Genomic DNA, 18,791 nt, shown 5'->3' with positions numbered 1-18,791 from the left:
CTCTGCAGTGAGGTGGAGGTACGAGACATAAGCATCATGTCATCCGCATACGTCAGGGTTGGTTACACCATGTGATATTCATATCATTGGGTTGATCTCCATGGTGTAAAGCTGGAGACCAACTTGATTAAAGTTACATTATTCTTTTAAGTAAATTTAGATTTCTGAATACCACACTCTCTATTCCTTGCTCAGAATTGTGAGGTGGGGTTGTATAAATGGGAATGTGGGACGGGCATGCCACGCCTGCGTGAGTTACAAAAATATAAATATACAACATATTTATTCAGGAGGGCCCCCAGGCACACATTCCACTTTCCTTAGGATGTTGATTGGTCAAACCTGCTCAGGTGCTGTATTCACTGGCCAGCAGAGACTTTCGACTATCTGGCCAGCAAACAACATTTTTCAGGCTTTCATATGGCGATCAGGGTATGGACCAGAATCCCTGTTTTTTTCCCAGAGGTGAATCCCAGTGTCTCCCTCTATCCCCAAACTCTTCTCACACGGTGCACACAGCCAGGAGGACAATGCTATTTCTGCCACTGCTTACTAGCCACTGCACAGCTGGTGCTGAAGAATTCATAACTTCAATATGAGATTGATGTTGAAAACTAGAGGTGGTTCTTTTCATTGAAATGAGGGGCAGTCAACATAAAAGGTAAAATGTGGATTCTGTGAAAGCCCCACGGAATTGGGTGCACCGTGTCGGGCAGCAGGAAATTAAAGAGAAACACACCGACAGTGAAAAAAGGAGAGTTGGGGAGCCGGATAGGTTGGGCTATCCAATAACAATGCAATTTCAAATTTGCAATACCTTTGATCGTTTATTAGTTAGTGACCTCTGCCCAAGATCCTGGGATAGCTTTGTGCAAGAGCTAAACGATGAGACCACGGAAAACAAAGGGTATCCCTACAAAATATCCCCACCAAAAATATTGCTGTACATATGGCCATTTGCCTCGCCATGGGCAATGTTTTTGGGGGGGATAATTTGTGGGAGCGGGGGTACTGGGGGTGTCCCCTGCACATTTTAAAATAGTGCAGGGGTTGCGGGGGTGTCCCCTGCAGGGTCCATGGGTCAATATTGCCGCAAAAATATGGCGATATTTTTGTATCGCGATATTTTTGCTGGGATATTAACACATGGAACCAAACAAGGGATGTGGAATTTCTCTCTTTTGGGGACTTTCCAGAGATACAGAGGTTGTCAGCGATTATTATAATCGCCAGGTGTGAACTATCCTTAGAGGGGGTGCCCTGGGGCCAGTAAGAAACCACCTGGCCCAGTAACAATCTTTGAACTGCAAAGAGGAGAGGATGGGGAAGAGAGGGTGCCTTTCTGGAGTAAGGTGGGGTACACTGATGTGCGCCCCATTATCTGCACTTCTAAACAATTTGGTTTGTTTCCTGGGATGAATGTAAAATATTATGTTTGCTAGGTTTTGAAGCTAGTTTCCAGGGTAACGACAAGGTATATGTTTTGGCCATGTGGGCTCCTTTTGGTTGGCAGGCCATTTGGTTATCTGTCTTCTTACAACATACATACCCTTTAGGTTCTCCAATGTGAGCCCACTGAGCGATAGCTCTGCTCACTAATGCCAGGCCATGTAAGGTGAAGTATGCGTGATTTAGGGGCATAGCTCTGCTGCCCCAGTCCTGATCATGAATGATGCAGTGTGTGCAATTTAGTGGACTAACTCTGGTCTCTAACGCCTGAACATGTATGGTGCAGCATTTTATTTATTTATTTCATTTGGTTATACGCCCAAACCCTCGGGTATCACGGCATGTGCGACTTAGAGAATGGCTCTGCTGTCTCCAGCCTGCCCCGGTAAGGTTCAATATGGGATGAGAAGCTAGGATGAGCTACGAGGACAAGGATGAGGGACTAGGACGAAGAACTAAGACTGAAGGCTGAAGGCTAGGACGAGAGACTAGCACAAGGACTAGGTTGAAAGTCTTGGTACGGTATGAGAGACTTTGACGAGCAACCAGGATGAAGTACCCAGATGAGAGACAATGAGTATAACTAGGATGAGGGTTTAGGATTAGGGTAAGGGTGTAGAACTAGGATGAAAGTCTGAATGTGTTTCGGACTCCATAAATGGCAGAGCTCTTTGGGTTTCTTTTTTTGTACTTGTGGCTGTGCTGGAACATGGTAGCAGAAGAAAATGGATTATATGTGATCTTAACAAAAACAATTACAGAGTAGTAAATTTCATCGCGAACATAAAACACACACAACAAATTCATTTGGGGGGGGTGTCCCACCACCTGTTCTTTTTACACTTATAACGCCACCCCACCCCAACCCGACTCATTTTAGGCCCTATACCCTCCTACCCTTTATTTATTTGATTGGGCGTCATGGTCTGCTCTGTACCACTCTGCAATGTTTGCAATAAAGTGACTGGATACCAAGAAAACGTGGCGAGTAGTAGAACACACAAATAACAATCAGCGATGCAGCCAGTTCACGTCACTCGCATGCATTTGTTTCTTGCGCCAAACCCCATGGAGCACTTGAGGCAACACAGTCAAACCGAAATAACTTTGATTCCATTTTCTCACCGCCATTCCTGACGGGAGACAACGTTAAATGGTGTTGGTTTACGCCGCGTGGGTCTGAGGGATGTAGCAATTAATTAGACAACAGCACCAGTTAGGTAGGGTCATCCAGGGACAGAAAAAAAAGATTGGGCTGATGGGTAAGTCCAACAGGAAACATAGTTGTTGATGGGCAGCACTGGCCCACCTCAATGGAATTATTTGCGTGAAAAACGCAGATTTGCGCGCCTTTCTGGCCGAAAATCCCTGTTTGAAGTATGGGGATTTTCAGGCAGAAAGGCGCGCAGATCTGCGTTTTTCACGCAAATAATTCCATGATGAATCAGGCAAAAAAGGCTGGGCGCCTCTGAGGACCCGAGGTACGAGACCCATTGCAAAACCAGCATTGCTGGGAGGGGGGGGGTGGCACACTGTAATGCAAGAGTTTGGTAACCCCTGTTATCTCTATAAGGGGAGCACTTCCTCTTCCCTTCTCTGGGCTGAACAGCCAACAAATAAGCGCCCAATGTGTGCGTGCAGTGGCTGGGGGATAATTCCGGGGTGCAACTGGTAAAACAGATGAAGGGAGTGCAGCCCTCCCCGTAGGCTTTCGGCCTAGGTCCTGAAGTTGCTTCAATGCCCTGGGCGGAGGCGTTTTTTAGAGGCTGTGCACCCCACATTTGATGTTTAACAGTACATATAGACAACAAACCAAGTAATTAACGCTAGGTTTACGCACTGCCCAGCCACCAAGTATTGCTGAAGCATAGGATAGGCCACAGGTTGTGTCTGTAGATATGGAAAACAAAGGGCTGCTGGGTGCGCGATGCAATGTTGTGGTCACTTTCTTGTGCGGTTGTCGCGTCAGCGTAGCCCCCCTTCAATATCACGAAAACCACTACAGTACAAGCCATGCTAAAATAGCAAACTAACGCCTCGCATAGCGCGGTGCGGTATTTCGGGGTGTGAATATTTTGACCCGGCCAGCCGTCAGAACTTGGCGGTTCACAGGGCGAAACATTTGCCAGGAACTGTCAAGTGGACCCCGGCAACGTGTGGTGAAATTCTGCCTCAGGAAGCCGAGAAAAGGGAAGTTTGAGGCCAGCACTGGCTGCAGCCGTGCGCAGTGAAGTGTGTGTGCTCATTGTGGGCAGCTCGGTCCGCCTCAGCGGCCTGCTTTGGAAGATGGCTGTTGCGCCCTCCTCTTACGCTTCCATCTGCGCCGGCCCGGTTTTACAAGGCAGATTCTGAAGGCTCATTTGCATCGAGGCGCGCATGGATGAAGCGTTTTATAAAAGAGCCCTGACTTCCTGGAACCAGAAGCTGCGGACCTGCGCTCCTTAGATGGCACCACGTGAAAAGCAGAGGAGCGCAGCCAGACCTGTGCAGAAAGCGAGGCTTAGCGCCCCCTCACGACCTCCTGCGACAACCGCCTCCGACCGCTGAAAGGGCGCTTTTTCCGCCAGCATGTCCATGCTCACCCAGGTCCTCGCGCCCCCGGAGGTGAAGGCGTACCTCTCCAAGGGGGAGCGCTTCATCAAATGGGATGATGTGAGTACAAGTTAATTTCTGCTAATCCCATCGCAGGCCTTTCGTTTAAATAATATGCATGCAGCGGGGCCTTTCATATTTGCATTTATAGGGCAGCTGAACAAACTGGTTTATAAAAGCACAGCTGTCAAGTGGGCCCCCTGTGAGGCTTAACATCTTCAACCTGTTTGGAATTTCAAAATGTTAAACATTTTGGCCTGCATGCCCCAGCATGCACAGTTATGTTGGTGAGATAGATATGTGGGGTTTAGTGCTCGCTGCTGTGACCTGCAAGTCGCAGGTTCCAATCTGGTCAAGGCCAACTCATCCATCCATCCTTCCGAGGTCGATACATGAGAAGCAACTATGTTGGGGCTTAATACTTGCATGTAAATGTTCTATATACAAGCGTTTTGACGAAAGACGTACATAAATAACACGATTATTATATTGGCTATACACCCAGAACTGTCTGAAGATGCCAGCTCTAATTCTACACACAGCATTTCCTATGCCCCCTATATAGGCATTTGCTAGAGAACCGACCTAGGTCCAGGGAGCAGTGGAGCGCTTTAAAGAGAGCACTTATTCTAGCAGGAACATACAACACACAGTGTGCTGTTCACAGAGCAGCCTGGCGGGTGAGCAGGTCACGGGGACACCAGGTGACAGACACCTGGAGATCCAGGCTGGAGCGAGGGGTCTAAGGGGCCAGCTGCCCCTCATTTTAGTAGCATTCCTTTTCAGGGGAAAACATGACCACCATTGCTATGACCCAACAGCTCATTGGTGTCCACGGCCACCTGCTAAAAGCATAAAAGAATACGCTCATGAGTTGTACCTTTGGGCGTCTATACTTGCAGGGTTTTATTGACGTGCGGCCTAGTGTCAAAGGCTTCTGTTGAGGTTTGTGGTTGTAAAAAGGTTGTGTTACCCCTTTCCGCCATTTTAAAGAGGTATACAATGCAATGCGTCTTCTGGCTGTCCCAGCCATACTGTCTTTTTTTCACCAAACATTCAAGGATTGCAGTAGTATTGTGATGGTCGTGCGCATCTCCTGGGAAGGTTCTCAACTGAATAGGTCCACCCTTTGGAGCCCATTTGCTGGCTTGAATTTCTCATTCATTATCGCTTTCAAAATAATTAGCATAGATCGAGTCTACGGACAAAGTGGGTGTTTGGTTCAATTTTGTGGATGGTTTAGAAGGTCTGGGGCTCAAAAAGTCAGAGCGGGAGATTGTGCAGATTTTGGTTATTGTACCAGTAACTGTTACCATGAAACTAAAGACTGACACTATGATTTCTAAGCTATGAAGAATTGTATTTTGATAGCTTTCTGTTAATGTCTGGTAGAGTGGGGAGTGATTCTAGAGGGAGGAAGCCTGTGTGACAAACCCTGTTTCAGCTACTCTTATTTTGTAGAATTTAATGGGTTGCACAAGAAAATTTGAATTTTTTGCTATATTTCGTATGTGTGCCCTAATCGGCCCAGTGTGTGATGCACAAAGCTTCTTACTTATAATTATTTTTCAAACTGGTAGGCTGTGAAAAGAGGTAAAGAGCTCCTATCATTGAACATCTTTGTCCAACCGCGCTGACTAGCCAATGCGTGATATGATATGATAGGTTATTTATAACACGCTTAGTACCCAGAGGTTTCTAAGCGCGGACCCGGGGATCGAACATGTGGTGCTCTGTGTCGTCTTGCATACAAGGTGAGCACGTTGCCCCTGAGCTATCCTCCCGAGACGTGCTGCCTCAATCTTAACGCTCTGCAGACGCTTTATGAAATAGGACAGAAGAGTGACATAGGTGAACTGGCGTGATCCAGACAGAACGCGTCAGCGCTAATACTTTGGGGATTTTATGCTTTGGTTCAAGAAATGGAAAGATTTGTCTGTGTCTTTTCAGTCTTCAAAAAAATCACCAAACTGCATTAACCTGGAGCTCCAGATAAAGAGTTGAGTCCATGATGACGCCTAGCTCCTGGGTTCCATGTGTTTATAACAACAACCAAAATAACCACATACATTTTGACAAACGTTTTTTTTGTTTAATTTGGGAGGTCCCCTAACCTCCCGTTTCTACAGCTTTTTGACCCTCCATCCAATCACCCCACTCCTTTTAATCCCTTACCCCACCCCCCATATACACATTTACTAAAAAATGAAACTTTTTTGTCGTTATTCAGGTGCCACTGAAAATGTTTGTCGTTATTTATTTTTCGTTATTAACACTGCACACCAGCTCCTGCACCTGGTTAACTGGAGAGGGGCAGGCTCCTAAGGCGGAACGCCATATTTACTATGGCAATTCTTGCTCCGAGGCACACACGATCAAGATCATTTTCAGCTTCAATTTGTTGGCTGACATCCAAGAGCCAATGTCTAACATACACTTGGTAAAATTAGTTTTAGAGCCAGAAGCTGGCAGGGAGCTCCTAAGCAGAATCTGTGTGTCATTAACATAATTCAACTATCTCAACTCCTGGAATCCTGGCGCTGCACCAATAGCACAATGAGTACATTAAAAAGTAAAGGCAGGCGGGGCGAGCCCCTCCGGTACTCTTCAGGTTATTAATACAAATTTGGTGCGAAGAAAGTCAGGAGAGTGAACTGCCTGCCCACAATCCTCCAGAAAAGATCTTTAATTCTCTGGAGCTAGATGCATGACTCCAGTTTCCCTGAGCCTGTCTAGAAGGTCCGAAGATCGGACATGTTGAAGTCCGCCAAACGAGCCAGTAAAATAAGGGCACCCGCTCCCCCAGAGACTACGTAGTTCCTCAAGTAATTCATCTTAGTAACGCCTACCTTCTCTTTGCAGCGGGCAGAAACCTGCGTCATTGCGACACTGCATGTCGTGCTGCTGGGCATTGTCACCAACCTGTTGTAGGACAATTCTTTCCATCATATTTGAGATGCTAGAGATGTTAGAAGTCAGTCTAAGAATAGCCAGATTTTCTTTACCTGCATATCTTTTTTCAAAAAAGGGAGAAGTAGATCTCACTCAACAGCCTTGGGCGGAGTTGCTGTGATGAGCGAGGTGTTAATAATCTCCAATAAAAGCCCAGTAGTTACGGGATAGGTAGACACCATTTTTGCATGAAAAAAGGTGCATAAGAGGGGCCAGAGGGGAGCTTGAGCATTTCCTCTTCTGGACAATGGATTGTAGTTGCTCGAGTGATGTAGGGGCACCTTCTGTAAGCCTCTGAGTGGTAAAATACGTTTTAAAACGAGCTGTAAAAGGCTTAAGCAGTCTTTACACGTATGTTACTTCACCAGGACATTTTCTTTACGTTTTGCAGCAAGGGTGGAAGACAGGAAGGAACTACGTTTCCTCCAACACTTTCCCGCTTTGCCTCCAAAACCTCTCTCTTTGATGCGAGCATGACATTTTCAAGCTGGCATAAAAATCATGGGTTTCTCTGTAATCCGCCTGCATTCATCACCTGCTTAACCCAGGTGGATCTCATACGAAGCCGTTGCAATTATTTATTTATTTTAATTGGTTTTGTATAACGCACCTAATACCATATCTGAGTTCAGTTTCGCAGCGTGGATCCGAACCTCTGTTGCTCTGCGTGGTCTTGTTTGCAAGAAAGCGCGTTGCCCCTGTGCTATCCTCCATCAACCCTCTGGAATGTGGAATAAGCTGGTAGCATCTACATTTTTCACGAAACAGAGCGTAAACGGAAAGAGTACATGGGACTTTGCCTCTATTTACTTTTTTTCTCTTCCACTCTTTTGTGAAACTTGAACATTGCATGCAGGGGACTCAACTGCATGTAAGCGCTAGCGTTGGCAGTCCCCTGCATGCACCCTCTACCCCTACCTCAAATCCTACACCGTAACGCCCATCACCTACCCCCTCCTTTACCCTCCCCTACCCTCTCCCCCCTTGTAAATAGTTCTACTTATTGTCCTAATGACCTGTTCATGTTTGTAAATATGCTTCTCTCACTTTGTACCTGTTGTTATATTGTAAAGCGCTTTAGCTTAAAGCACTATATAAATTCAATAAACATAAACATAAAGAGGAACGATTGTCTGATTATCGCAGTCCAAGATCTACGGTATATTTGGGCTTGCTCCCAGCATCAGCATAACATAATGCCATAATGAACCAGGCATATTGAGTAGGTGGCTATAGAGAGAAAGAGAGAGACCATTTGGCACTTAGTCTGGCATTGTTCCCATGTAACACTTACTCAGTGGGCATTATCAGACATTATCAGCAAAGGATAACACTGCATAGAGTTCCTTGCTTCCTCTATATCCCCCCAAAACTCTTTGTCTATCAATCAGCCATCATGGTATATCCAAGCCGCAAAATGTGCACTCAGCACTAGCCATTGGCGAGTGATAATTGATGCTTGGCTAGTAAGAAATGGTGTGCTTGGTGGATGCGGACGATGCAGGGACGACACACGTTTTATACCGGGTAAGTCGATTGTACCTTGAGTTTCTTTGTACCAATCTGAGCTCCGTTGCGAAAACATGAAGGGAAGAGCTCTAAACCACACAAAAGTGCACGCGGGATGTTAACAGAGAAGATTGTGAGATTCTGAAAAAAAGTACTGTGGCACATTTTGAACCCGATCTTCTCGTGCAAGAGGGATGGGCCTGAATTGGGTTCCGAGGTCGCAGGATAAGCCCGTATCGACTCACTTGGGATACAGCCTCCTTCCCATGGAGTACACATCGGCGAGCTGGAAGCCTCAGCATGGTACGATCATCTGTTGTACGTTTTGTCCAAACACTGAGGAAAGAGTACACTATTTTCTTTGCCCCCAATATAAGAACGGAAGAGATCTCTCACAGCACGTCTTACATCGAGTGGCTTTCCAGCCTGTTGGCTGGCTTTATTTCACAGATATACACAGTTTCCAAAGAAGCTACCCAGCTGTTACACTCTTAGCTAGGAACGTACAGGTGACATGAAGGTGGTGTTACCATCATTATAATTAAATTCAAAAAATGGTAATGGGTCACTGATATACAGGTGTCACTCCTCTCCTATGAGGGCTTTGTTCATATTTATGCTACTTAATTGTGGATAAAGGTCACTCACAAAAGGTCACTAACATCACCTATGATCATTACAATAACTGTGATCCAAACAGAGAATACGAGATTGTTAGATGTTGAAGCAGATTAATGATGTTGTATTTGTGTTTTAACCATTTTTGTTCTATGTTTTTTTGACGTCGATTTGTACGTCCTTTTTATGGAAATTTGCTAATAAATTGTGCTTATTTTATATGAGTGACCCATTACCATGTTTTGAATTGAATTATAATTATGGTAACACCACCTTCATGTCACCTGTACTTTCTCCTCCTCACCCAAAAAAGCCCCCTTCACAAAACAGAGGACTTGTCGTGCTCACCTTGTGTTCACTACTGTCTTTATTTCACCCCAGGTCACCAAATCCAGCATGGGTCAAAGCATACCACTAGTTTTGTTAGCTTCCCTAAACAGCAGAAAGCACAGTTGCCAGGACTTGTAAGATAAACAGGTAATCAACCGATAATTATTCATGTTCTAACCCGGGGCAACATCTTTCCTGTAGTTGGAGTCATTTTGGAAACATGTTTAGATCGTTTAAAATGAGCCGTGCTCATGGGACACATTCTTGTTAATGAACAGTCATGTTTTAGCATTTTTCTTCTGTAACACATTTATTCATCAGATGGCGATTACTTGAGCTCCCTGTGGGGGGAATACATTATTTGCATTTTGGAGTCGGTTTGGACAATATTCATAAAATATTTTAAATGCACAACATTCAACGTTAATCTGTTAATTGTAATGCATACGAATACCTCCTATGAATGTGTATGCATGTTATCACCCACACGATTTGTTTTATAATAGGAAGCAAATACTATTAGCCGTGCTGACTGCATGATATGACTGTAATTTCACTTCACTTGTTTTACTTTAATGGCATGTAATGAGATAACGTGTCTATTAATCCAATGGATTTTAAGATGATATCTACATAGATGTTTACAATCTTTTGCTTAAAAACCCCAAAAGGGCCTTGCAAATCTCCAGTGATTGTATGGCGCTTACTTGATGTTCTCTTGGCTGAGGATTTTCAAGACATCATTTTGTGGGAGTGGGTCTTCCCTACAGTTTTTAACAGAGCTGAGCTCTGTGGTTATCCAGGTGCTTAATGGAGACTGGTTCAAACGAGCAATTGAATGTTCAACGTCTCTGCCAGTTGCATTGGGCGTGCTTCTTAAGGTTTTTGCAGCAATTTCTTTATTAAATTATTTATTATTTTTCGTGCTGGCTTCATTAGAGATGTGTGTTTGTTTTAAGGCAGTGCAAGATCCAGCTAGAATGAACTTCTTAAGGTAGTCCGCTTGCAGGTCTATTGATCCCAACAGCCCGAGAGCCATTGCTGACTTCCAAAGTTTCATCAAAAGCATCGAGATTCAGCAATGAGTATGCTCTGATGCAGGTAGATGGCAAGTGGCAAGGGGCGGAGGGAGTATTCCCCCCAACCCCCGGGTCTTACACACTTCAAGTGACAGGGAATGATATAATGGTCTGACCAACCATTTTGAACAGGCCATCCACTCTGACACTCTCTCTCCCATTGCTAACAATCTAGGCAAGTGTATGACCCTCCCATGTTGCCCTGAACTGGATTTCCATCATCCCTCCCCTCAGGGCTTAAGCTACAGAGGACACGGGCACACCCTCACAAATATTAATGTGATAAAATGGCCAGGGAGGGTGAGATGGGAATTAGAATAGCGATTTGATCAGTAAGGGCATTAAAAAATACGTTAGCTTCAAAATATCTACTGATCAAGTGGAAGTATTCCGAATTCTGAAGGAGAGAACACATTTTATGAGTAGGGACTCTTAATTTGTAATTGGGACGCTTAGCACCTAAAAAGTACTAATATTCTTACTAGCAATTGCCGCATATCCTGCTCCTTACCAGGGGCCGCTATTCTGGTGTCAATTTAATACGTTGAGGTGTGAGGTTGTGTAAGCTAGTGCCACGATCATCTTGAGACGCATTCCTGTGATGAAGGCCGTGTCTAGTTATAGCAATTCCACCATCTCAGGTGGATTGGCTCTCTTTTTAGCTCTAGATCTGGCTTTTACCAGGGTGCAGTTGAGCGTGGTCTGAACTTTAAAGATCATCGCATGCAGTTTATTTTTTGTGTATCACTGTGCTATCTGGATTTGTTTTAGGTTCTAAAGCGTATTTTGTCGATAAATCATGTTCATGAGTTTACCTTGTCTTGCGGAATCCATATTTTGGTATCACATGTGTACATTCATTGTTTTAGTATGAATGATTCATTGGAAATATGAATTAGATATTTTTCAAAAAGAAATTTGATTTCACACAGATGCACAAGTCTACATAATTCTTGTTTACTGGGTGTTTCTTCTGAGGTTTAATTGAGCCTTTTCATTACACCAGAAGAAGCTGATTATGGTTGAATGAGTGCCTGTCAGTGTGAATAAAATGAGAAATGAACATTATGAACTCTCCTTGTTAGAATTTTGTCTGTTTCCGTGAATCTGATTAGGCACATCAGGAATTCCTCTTTTTCAAGTAGAAAAGATATGCATGAACACATGTAAACGCAGCGGGAAATCTTTACATGTAAAATGCGCCATTCTGTAAAGGAGAAGTTTCCTAGAAGTCAAAATGAGTCTGGATGTCAAAATGAATTAACTTAGTTTGAGGCAACGCAGTATCAGCACTGCTTAATTGTTCAGTGATGTCATGGCTGTTTAAATATCCTTCCAGCAAGGACATAGTGGAAAGACTCCTACTAGTGAGGGCTGACTGATCTGAAGGTGACAGTGAATACGCAGTATCTATTAGAACATTTTGCTTGTTCCTGCCTCTTCAATAAAATACCATCTGCATGAAGTAAACAAAAAAAAAAACTCTGAAAAGAAAATGGGCCACTATGTGTGTGACAAATTACCTAGAATTCAAAATGAGCCTGGATAACACACTGCACTGTTTATATTCAGGAGATGCAGTATATGTGCTTAAGAGCCAACACCGAGGGCCCATTGCTTCCCAGCCACCCAAACGGGCAACTTATGCTGTACCTTCCTGTTAACAAGTAATCATTTTGCAAATCCAATTTTCCTCCACCATTATGAAATGTTGGCTGTCTTGTTTGCATGATGTATGTTGTTTACTCCAGGCATAGTCTGTTGGTTACTAGCCCTCTCCCAATCAACCATAGAGAGTCCAGGCAGAGACTTTTAGTTTATAATAGCTTCTGTAGGGTAACAAATGATACAGTCTAATATATGCCAGGCTACCATAAGTAATCAACTACATTTCATGATGCCTTTGCCCAAAATATATGCCAGGAATTTACTTACTGTTGAAAAAGACGTTTTAATGCTAGCTGTGCCAATTAATGCCAGTATTGATAGTGCAAGAACAAACTTGTGTTGGCATTGGCCAATAATGCTAGTATTTGCCACTGTGAAAACATTCATGCCGGTTGTGCCCAGTTAGGCCAGTATTTGCCACTGTTAGAACAATTGTGCTGGTTGTGCTCAGTAAGGTCTGTATTTGCCACTGTAGGAGCACTCATTGAGGTTGTCCCTAGAAATCACAGTATTTCTCACGGTAAGACTGTTCCCGTTGTCTGTGCCGAGTAATGCCAGTGTTGTCACTGTGAGAACAGTTGTGCTGGCTGTGCCCAGTAGAGCAAGTATTAGCCACTGCCTGAATAATGGCTGTTGTCTGTGCCCATGAATGACTGTATTTTCACTGTTAGAATCAGCTTGCTGGCTGTCCACAGCAAGACCCGCATTGCCCACTATAAGAACACAAGTGCTGGTGTTGCCCAGTAAGGCATGTCTTTACTAGTGTAAGAAAACCTCTGTTGGCTGTTTTTACAAATGTGCCACCATGGTTCTGTAAACCATTGGTGTGAGTGCAAGACAGGCCCCCCTCCCGAAACATCCGGCAGGGCAGGACGACCTACTGTGCACCATGAAAGGTCAGACACAGACCAGACAAATGCACTAATTTCGCTCACAAGCTCAATATACGCCCCTCCCACATAAACACATACCACATGATAATGATGAGAATGGTTTGCTATTTATATAGCCTTTCACCAAAGCACTGTACTTAGAACATATTTACATACGTTTATCACCCAACCGAAATTGGTACACATTGTTCAATCTCAGAAGCATGAAAGGCTGAGTTGGCCTGGCCAGGATTCAAACCTACGACTTGCATATCACATGCAGATGGCAGCAGCAAGCACTCAATCTGCTGAGCTATATTACCGACATCCACACACAGTCCATCTCTCACACCGTAACATACACAATCACCCATATTCAAACTCTTTCATGGGGGTGCGCGCGCACACACACACACACACACACACACACACACACGTTTGTTGAAAGACTTGTACTTAGCCACAGCAGTGATATCTCATTTCTTGCAGGATTCTGTACCCGCATCAGCATTCAGGTGGTCAGAGGTCAGCACACTCTGTTCATGCCTCCCACCCTCCCCTACCTAAGGAAACAAAACGGGAGCAGGGGCTGCATTCTTGAATTGATATTATTTGTCTAGAAACAGTAAAGCCCATGAACAAGGAGCCAACAAAACCGGTAGAGGTTGAAAAGGAGTGTGGCAGCCCCTCTACTGAGAACGAACATGGGTCAAATACCCTGTTCTATGGAATGTCTTCCACTCAGGAGGGGCTACAACCACATTTGAGTTCTCTGCATCCTTCACAGAGGTGAAATATCTGTGGGTAGTTGACCCATGTTGGTTCTCAGCAGAGAGGCTCCCACATCCTTGCTTACTTTGTCAAACTTGGGGTTTCACCCTTAGTAACACAGGGTAATCCAGACGTGGACCCTTTGCTCACTGTGCATTAGAGAGGCTCAGCTTCACCTCACTGAGGAGGCCAACAAGGCTGAAACACATGTCTGGGGTTTCTGATGATACTCTTGTTCAGAGGAGAATTGCCTAGCATTTCGGTGCTGGATTGCCTTGCCGGTGGGACCAGACGGATATGCAAATGGATATTTCTCCTCTGTGACGGGTGTAGTGAGCCAAAAAAGGGGTTGTAGACCCTCCTGAGCAGAAGAAATTATGGATTTAAACCCTTTAAGTTAGAATATTCTATCTCCCTGGAATGCAAAGGCCAATGTACCCTGATTGTTAGGCTGACCATTTGATAGCTGTTTTGGAATTGCAAATTGTGACGACAAATCCACGCAACCAATTGGATTCACAATTTGTAGGGAGGATGCCCGCTCTGGTGCAGACACAGTAGGGTAGAGATGGGTATTAAGAGGGCTTGCACGAGGACACTTAATCTAGTGACATGTCTATTTACAGAATTATTTCTGTGGGGTTTGGTAAACAATGCACCTGTGTCTGTGTAGTGTTCACCCTTGGTACCTCGTCATTGTCTTGCATGATCACCTCCTACATGTTATAGTGCTCTAGATGTCAGGCCACATTAAAGTGGCCTTACTGTGCTACAGGCCAAGTGCAGATTTAGCAAAAAATAAAATTGACCTTGTTCATTACAGAACCTCTGAATGTTGTGTGATGCTCACGGATGTGGCCTGTTTGTTTGTTGTTTTATTTTCCTTTATTGAATCAACGGGAACTTTGTAATAAACGAAAAAAAAACTACATAAACTAATGGGTCTTCCTTAATAGGGGATGTTCACACAGGAGGAGCTTTGTGGTCTATCCATTAGCATGGTTGGAAGCTCAAGAAGCATCGTTTGGGAGATGGGAGAGATAGGAAAGTGTCTTGACCTTATGTAGGGTGTGAAGCCTTATGAACCTTGTCCAGGAGAAGATAGAATCTTGGTCTTCAGATAAGGACGCAGGGATGTCTTGTCGGTGTCCAGTCAAAGTATCGAATGCAAAAGGTTTGAATGCAAAAGGTTAGAGTACATTTTCTTGAAAACAAAAGGTTCGAATTTTTTTTTAAATTATATATATTTTTGGGTTTCTGTTTAGGTAAAAAAAGTGTTTTTTTACCACAAAAACAGGGGTTAGGGGGGGGACCCCCCCAAAAAAAAAGATGTAAAAAAAAAATGGAACCTTTTGTTTTCGGTCCTTTTGATTCGACCATTTTGTCATTCGATCCTTTTGATTCTGTACTTTGACCTATAACCCTTGTTGTCCGACCCAACTAAGTTAACGTTTATAAACCATTCCCGATACTGCTCAAAAGTAACCACATGTTTGGACAGAATGTGGTATGTAAATACACCCTTAATCTACAATCAATGCAAAAAACGTATTTCAATTATTATAAATAAAATGTGCACATACAGTTATAACAAAATACAACAAGCAACATATTTATTTTTTAATGACATGCTACATCATAATATTCACACAGTCCTCATAAAAGCACAAAAACACATTTGTTTACATTTATAGTAGGCTATACTTGTATTTACATATTACAACATAAGAAACTACTCCCTTTATAGTAAATATATGTAAACCCCAGGTGGTGGGAGATCACATATTCTAGTTTTCCGAGTCATCCCCATTTTCTTTCATATTGGACACATGGACCATCTCACCCAAGAGTGTTTGCAGCTGCTAACAATGATCTGTACATTCTCATTATTAATGGATTGCAATGGGTAGTCGGGCAATGGGCACCTGTTCTCTTCTTCCTTGGAACAGTGGGGCCGGGTGGTTCTGTGCTACATTGGGAGCGACTGGGGAAGGGGGATCCAGGGAGGATTTTGGTTTAGTAAGGGTCTATGCCCAGCACACAGGTGAGCAGTAGCGTGATTGAAGCTATCATGAGAAAGCTGTCAAGGGGATAGGTGTCGTGGGGGTTCAGCAGATGTGTCCAGTGGAAAGAGTGCAAAGGAGAGGATGGGGGCACTAGAATGTCTGCTAAAATCGTGGAGGAGACACTAGAGGGTGTTGGGCTAGAAGGCATTAAAAGGTGTGGTCAGTGCTCCAGATAAGATTTGGAAGTGGGAGTATTTTACTCCCTATTTTTTAAAGTAGGGAGTAAAATTTCTTTTTAGGGAGTAAAAATGTAATTCAACATTTCAATGAGAGTATTTTTTAAGTAGGAAAATAAGTTTTCACGGGAAAATTGAATTTATTTTGGTAATAATTAATTCTTTGCACCTAGTAATTCATGCACAAAGCAACAGCTTTTCTGCTTCTGATCGAGCAGTTATAACAGTAATTACTGCTCCAAACATACCCATGGAGCTGTGAGGGTGAAAGCAGGGGCACAAGGCGTTTTTCCTATTTTTTGTTTGGAGTTCTTTGTGATGTACGTGTTTATTTAGTTGACGGAAATTTCGAATTTGAATTTGATTAGCCTGTCATGAAATAATCTCGAACATGACCCCTGTCCACTATTCCACCACCATGCACTCCCCCTACCGCTACCCTTAAAACGTACCTCCTGCTTCTCAATTACCTGCGCTTCCTCTGCACGGCAACAGTGCATTCCCTGCAATGCAAATTCAGCCTCCCCATTAAGGGGCAGAACTTGGGCTGCAGGGTCCGTTTAAAAAAAAGATTTTTATTTGTCCCCCGCTTTACTTTATGGAAGCTGGAGACACCCACGCCACCCCTGAATTTGCTTAATGTGGAGGAAGGGAAGCGGGGAACATCCCTTCAACCCCAAATCCCCTTATTTAATATTTTGTTTTTTGTTCTTTTTGGCTGTGCCGAATTTAGCATATCCTACTGTTTGGATATTTTATCGGTATTTTCAGAGGATACCGTTTTTGAGTATTTGCTTATTGTTAGGTAGTAAAAGTGGCTGATACACCCTTATCTGTAGGGGTGGGTGTGGTAAAAGTCATGGTCATGAGCTGGTCCTCCTTAGGTTTTTCCTCAATGACACATTGTATATCAAACACTTCCCCTGCAGCCTAACCTATGCATGTATACAAGAAACATTCGCAAAACAGCTACCCTTGTATGTTGCACAATAAAGTTGAAGACAAATGGATGAACCAGAGAAAATAGGGCACCATCAACATAAACATATAACAGAAGATGGTGGAGACGGGTATAGCACAACAAAATTACATATATTTAGTCAGAAATCATGCTTAAAAACAGACCAAATGGTCAGACACAATTTAATACACAAGATTTAAAACATATAGCAACATTTAGAGCATATAGACAGCGTCTACCGTAATACTACTTAGGAGGTCATTTCTTGTAGTAAATTCATTAGATGTAAACAAAATCAAGGTGATGTTAGTAACCAAGAAGTGACTTTTGCATAGTTATTTAAATACAACAAAGTCCTCTAAAGATAGTGTCGACAGCACATATCTGTTTCCAGCCTTGCTAGTTTTCACACTTGATCGCCTTTCTTGATAATTCACAACATGAGCAACAAGACAAGGCTTTCTTCAGGACAAGTGCCCCCTTGTACGGGATACATGATTTTTGGCACCAAATTCTTAGTTTGTGAATGCTTCACATGTGTTTCTTCCTAGTGGTAAGCTCTCCACAACTGTTTGGTAATTGCTTAGTCTCCACTTGTTGGGAAAAGTATATGAACGCCGGCCTCAAGGGGAGAAACCCTTTGTCTGCATCAGATGTTAAGTATGTAGGTTAAGACGAGGCATGGAAAGCAGAAACACATGCATATTCTAAAAAATTTGAGCCTCTTGGAGCTGTACTTTTCTTTTCGTTTGCACGTGTATTATTTGCATGCATGCAGATTCCCCAGATGACTGCTATTTTCGGGAGGTACCTGAACCTATGCAACCAGCTCTCCAGGCCACATGTGTACAGACCTCTGTAAGAGGAGTATATTTTTCCTTAGGAGACCCAAACGGCACTTCTGGCTGAAGGCATACATTACTTTTCAAAAATTGATTAGCAGAATTTGCTAATAAAAATGTTCTTGATTAGCAAACAAACTTATTTGATTAACAATTTTGTACTCATATTTTAAATGTCACCACAAGTTATTTCTACCCAAGAAATAAAATTAGCAACAATATTGCATTTTAGTGTCCCGCTAAAATGAGATATTAGTAAGCGAGTGCCTGTAAAACGTTAACTGCAAGAATGGACCTAAATAGATATCATAAAAAGGATCTGAATTTTTCTTTAGTGCAAGGCTCTGTGAAGCTGGGTGGAGTCCGTGTTGCACAGGGCAATGTCCCGTATATTATATGCTCGACAGAGCATCTGCTGTGGAAGGAGAAGTTCAGAAGTTTCATAAAACAAAGAAGTTCACAATGCTGAAGGAAAGTCATAGCCTGAGACTAAGTACATAGTATGGATTTGCGGCAAGCAAGATAAATGTCAACTTCAGGTGGACAAGATGGCCTTGCCGGTCATTGATACCAACTGTTTTCAATATATCATTAATTACCACCTTCGGGGGTGGGCAGGGCCACTAACGATCCTCAAGCACGAGCCAGGTAAGCACAAGTGCAGCATTCCAGCCCTGCACATCCATTAAGCAGTATTTATCGTTATCGCACTCAGAACCCTCATCGGAGGTACAGATACGTTTTTGTTTTTGTTTTCAAGGGAACCAGACTTGATGTAATTCATGCTTCCTTTAAAAAGGAATGACCCATATGTCAGAGATTTGAAATAAGTATCTCCAGAACCTGCATGTGAGCAAGGTGGTGTGCAGTGGAGTGGGCAGGGAGTCGAGGTGTGGTGCTCCAGTG

The 18,791-nt window shown here is 43.4% G+C and overlaps 1 protein-coding gene across 1 annotated transcript in view; it reads left to right on the top strand.

Annotated features, from left to right (window-relative positions):
* The first annotated feature begins 3,709 nt into the window (after positions 1-3,709).
* The window catches only part of PLCB2 (phospholipase C beta 2), a 1,211,696-nt gene continuing 1,196,614 nt past the window's right edge, over positions 3,710-18,791 (top strand). Inside the window, exon 1 of the mRNA XM_069637528.1 lies at positions 3,710-4,101. Within this exon, the coding sequence (XP_069493629.1) occupies positions 4,018-4,101 (84 nt within the window). The 5' untranslated portion in view covers positions 3,710-4,017. The remainder of the gene's footprint in view (positions 4,102-18,791) is intronic.

The sequence above is a fragment of the Ambystoma mexicanum genome, chromosome 14 (assembly GCF_040938575.1).
Source record: "Ambystoma mexicanum isolate Mex_15411 chromosome 14, UKY_AmexF1_1, whole genome shotgun sequence".
NCBI classification, from domain to species: domain Eukaryota; kingdom Metazoa; phylum Chordata; class Amphibia; order Caudata; family Ambystomatidae; genus Ambystoma; species Ambystoma mexicanum.
Note: the sequence above shows the minus strand (reverse complement) of the source record. Positions and strands in the feature narration are given on the sequence as shown.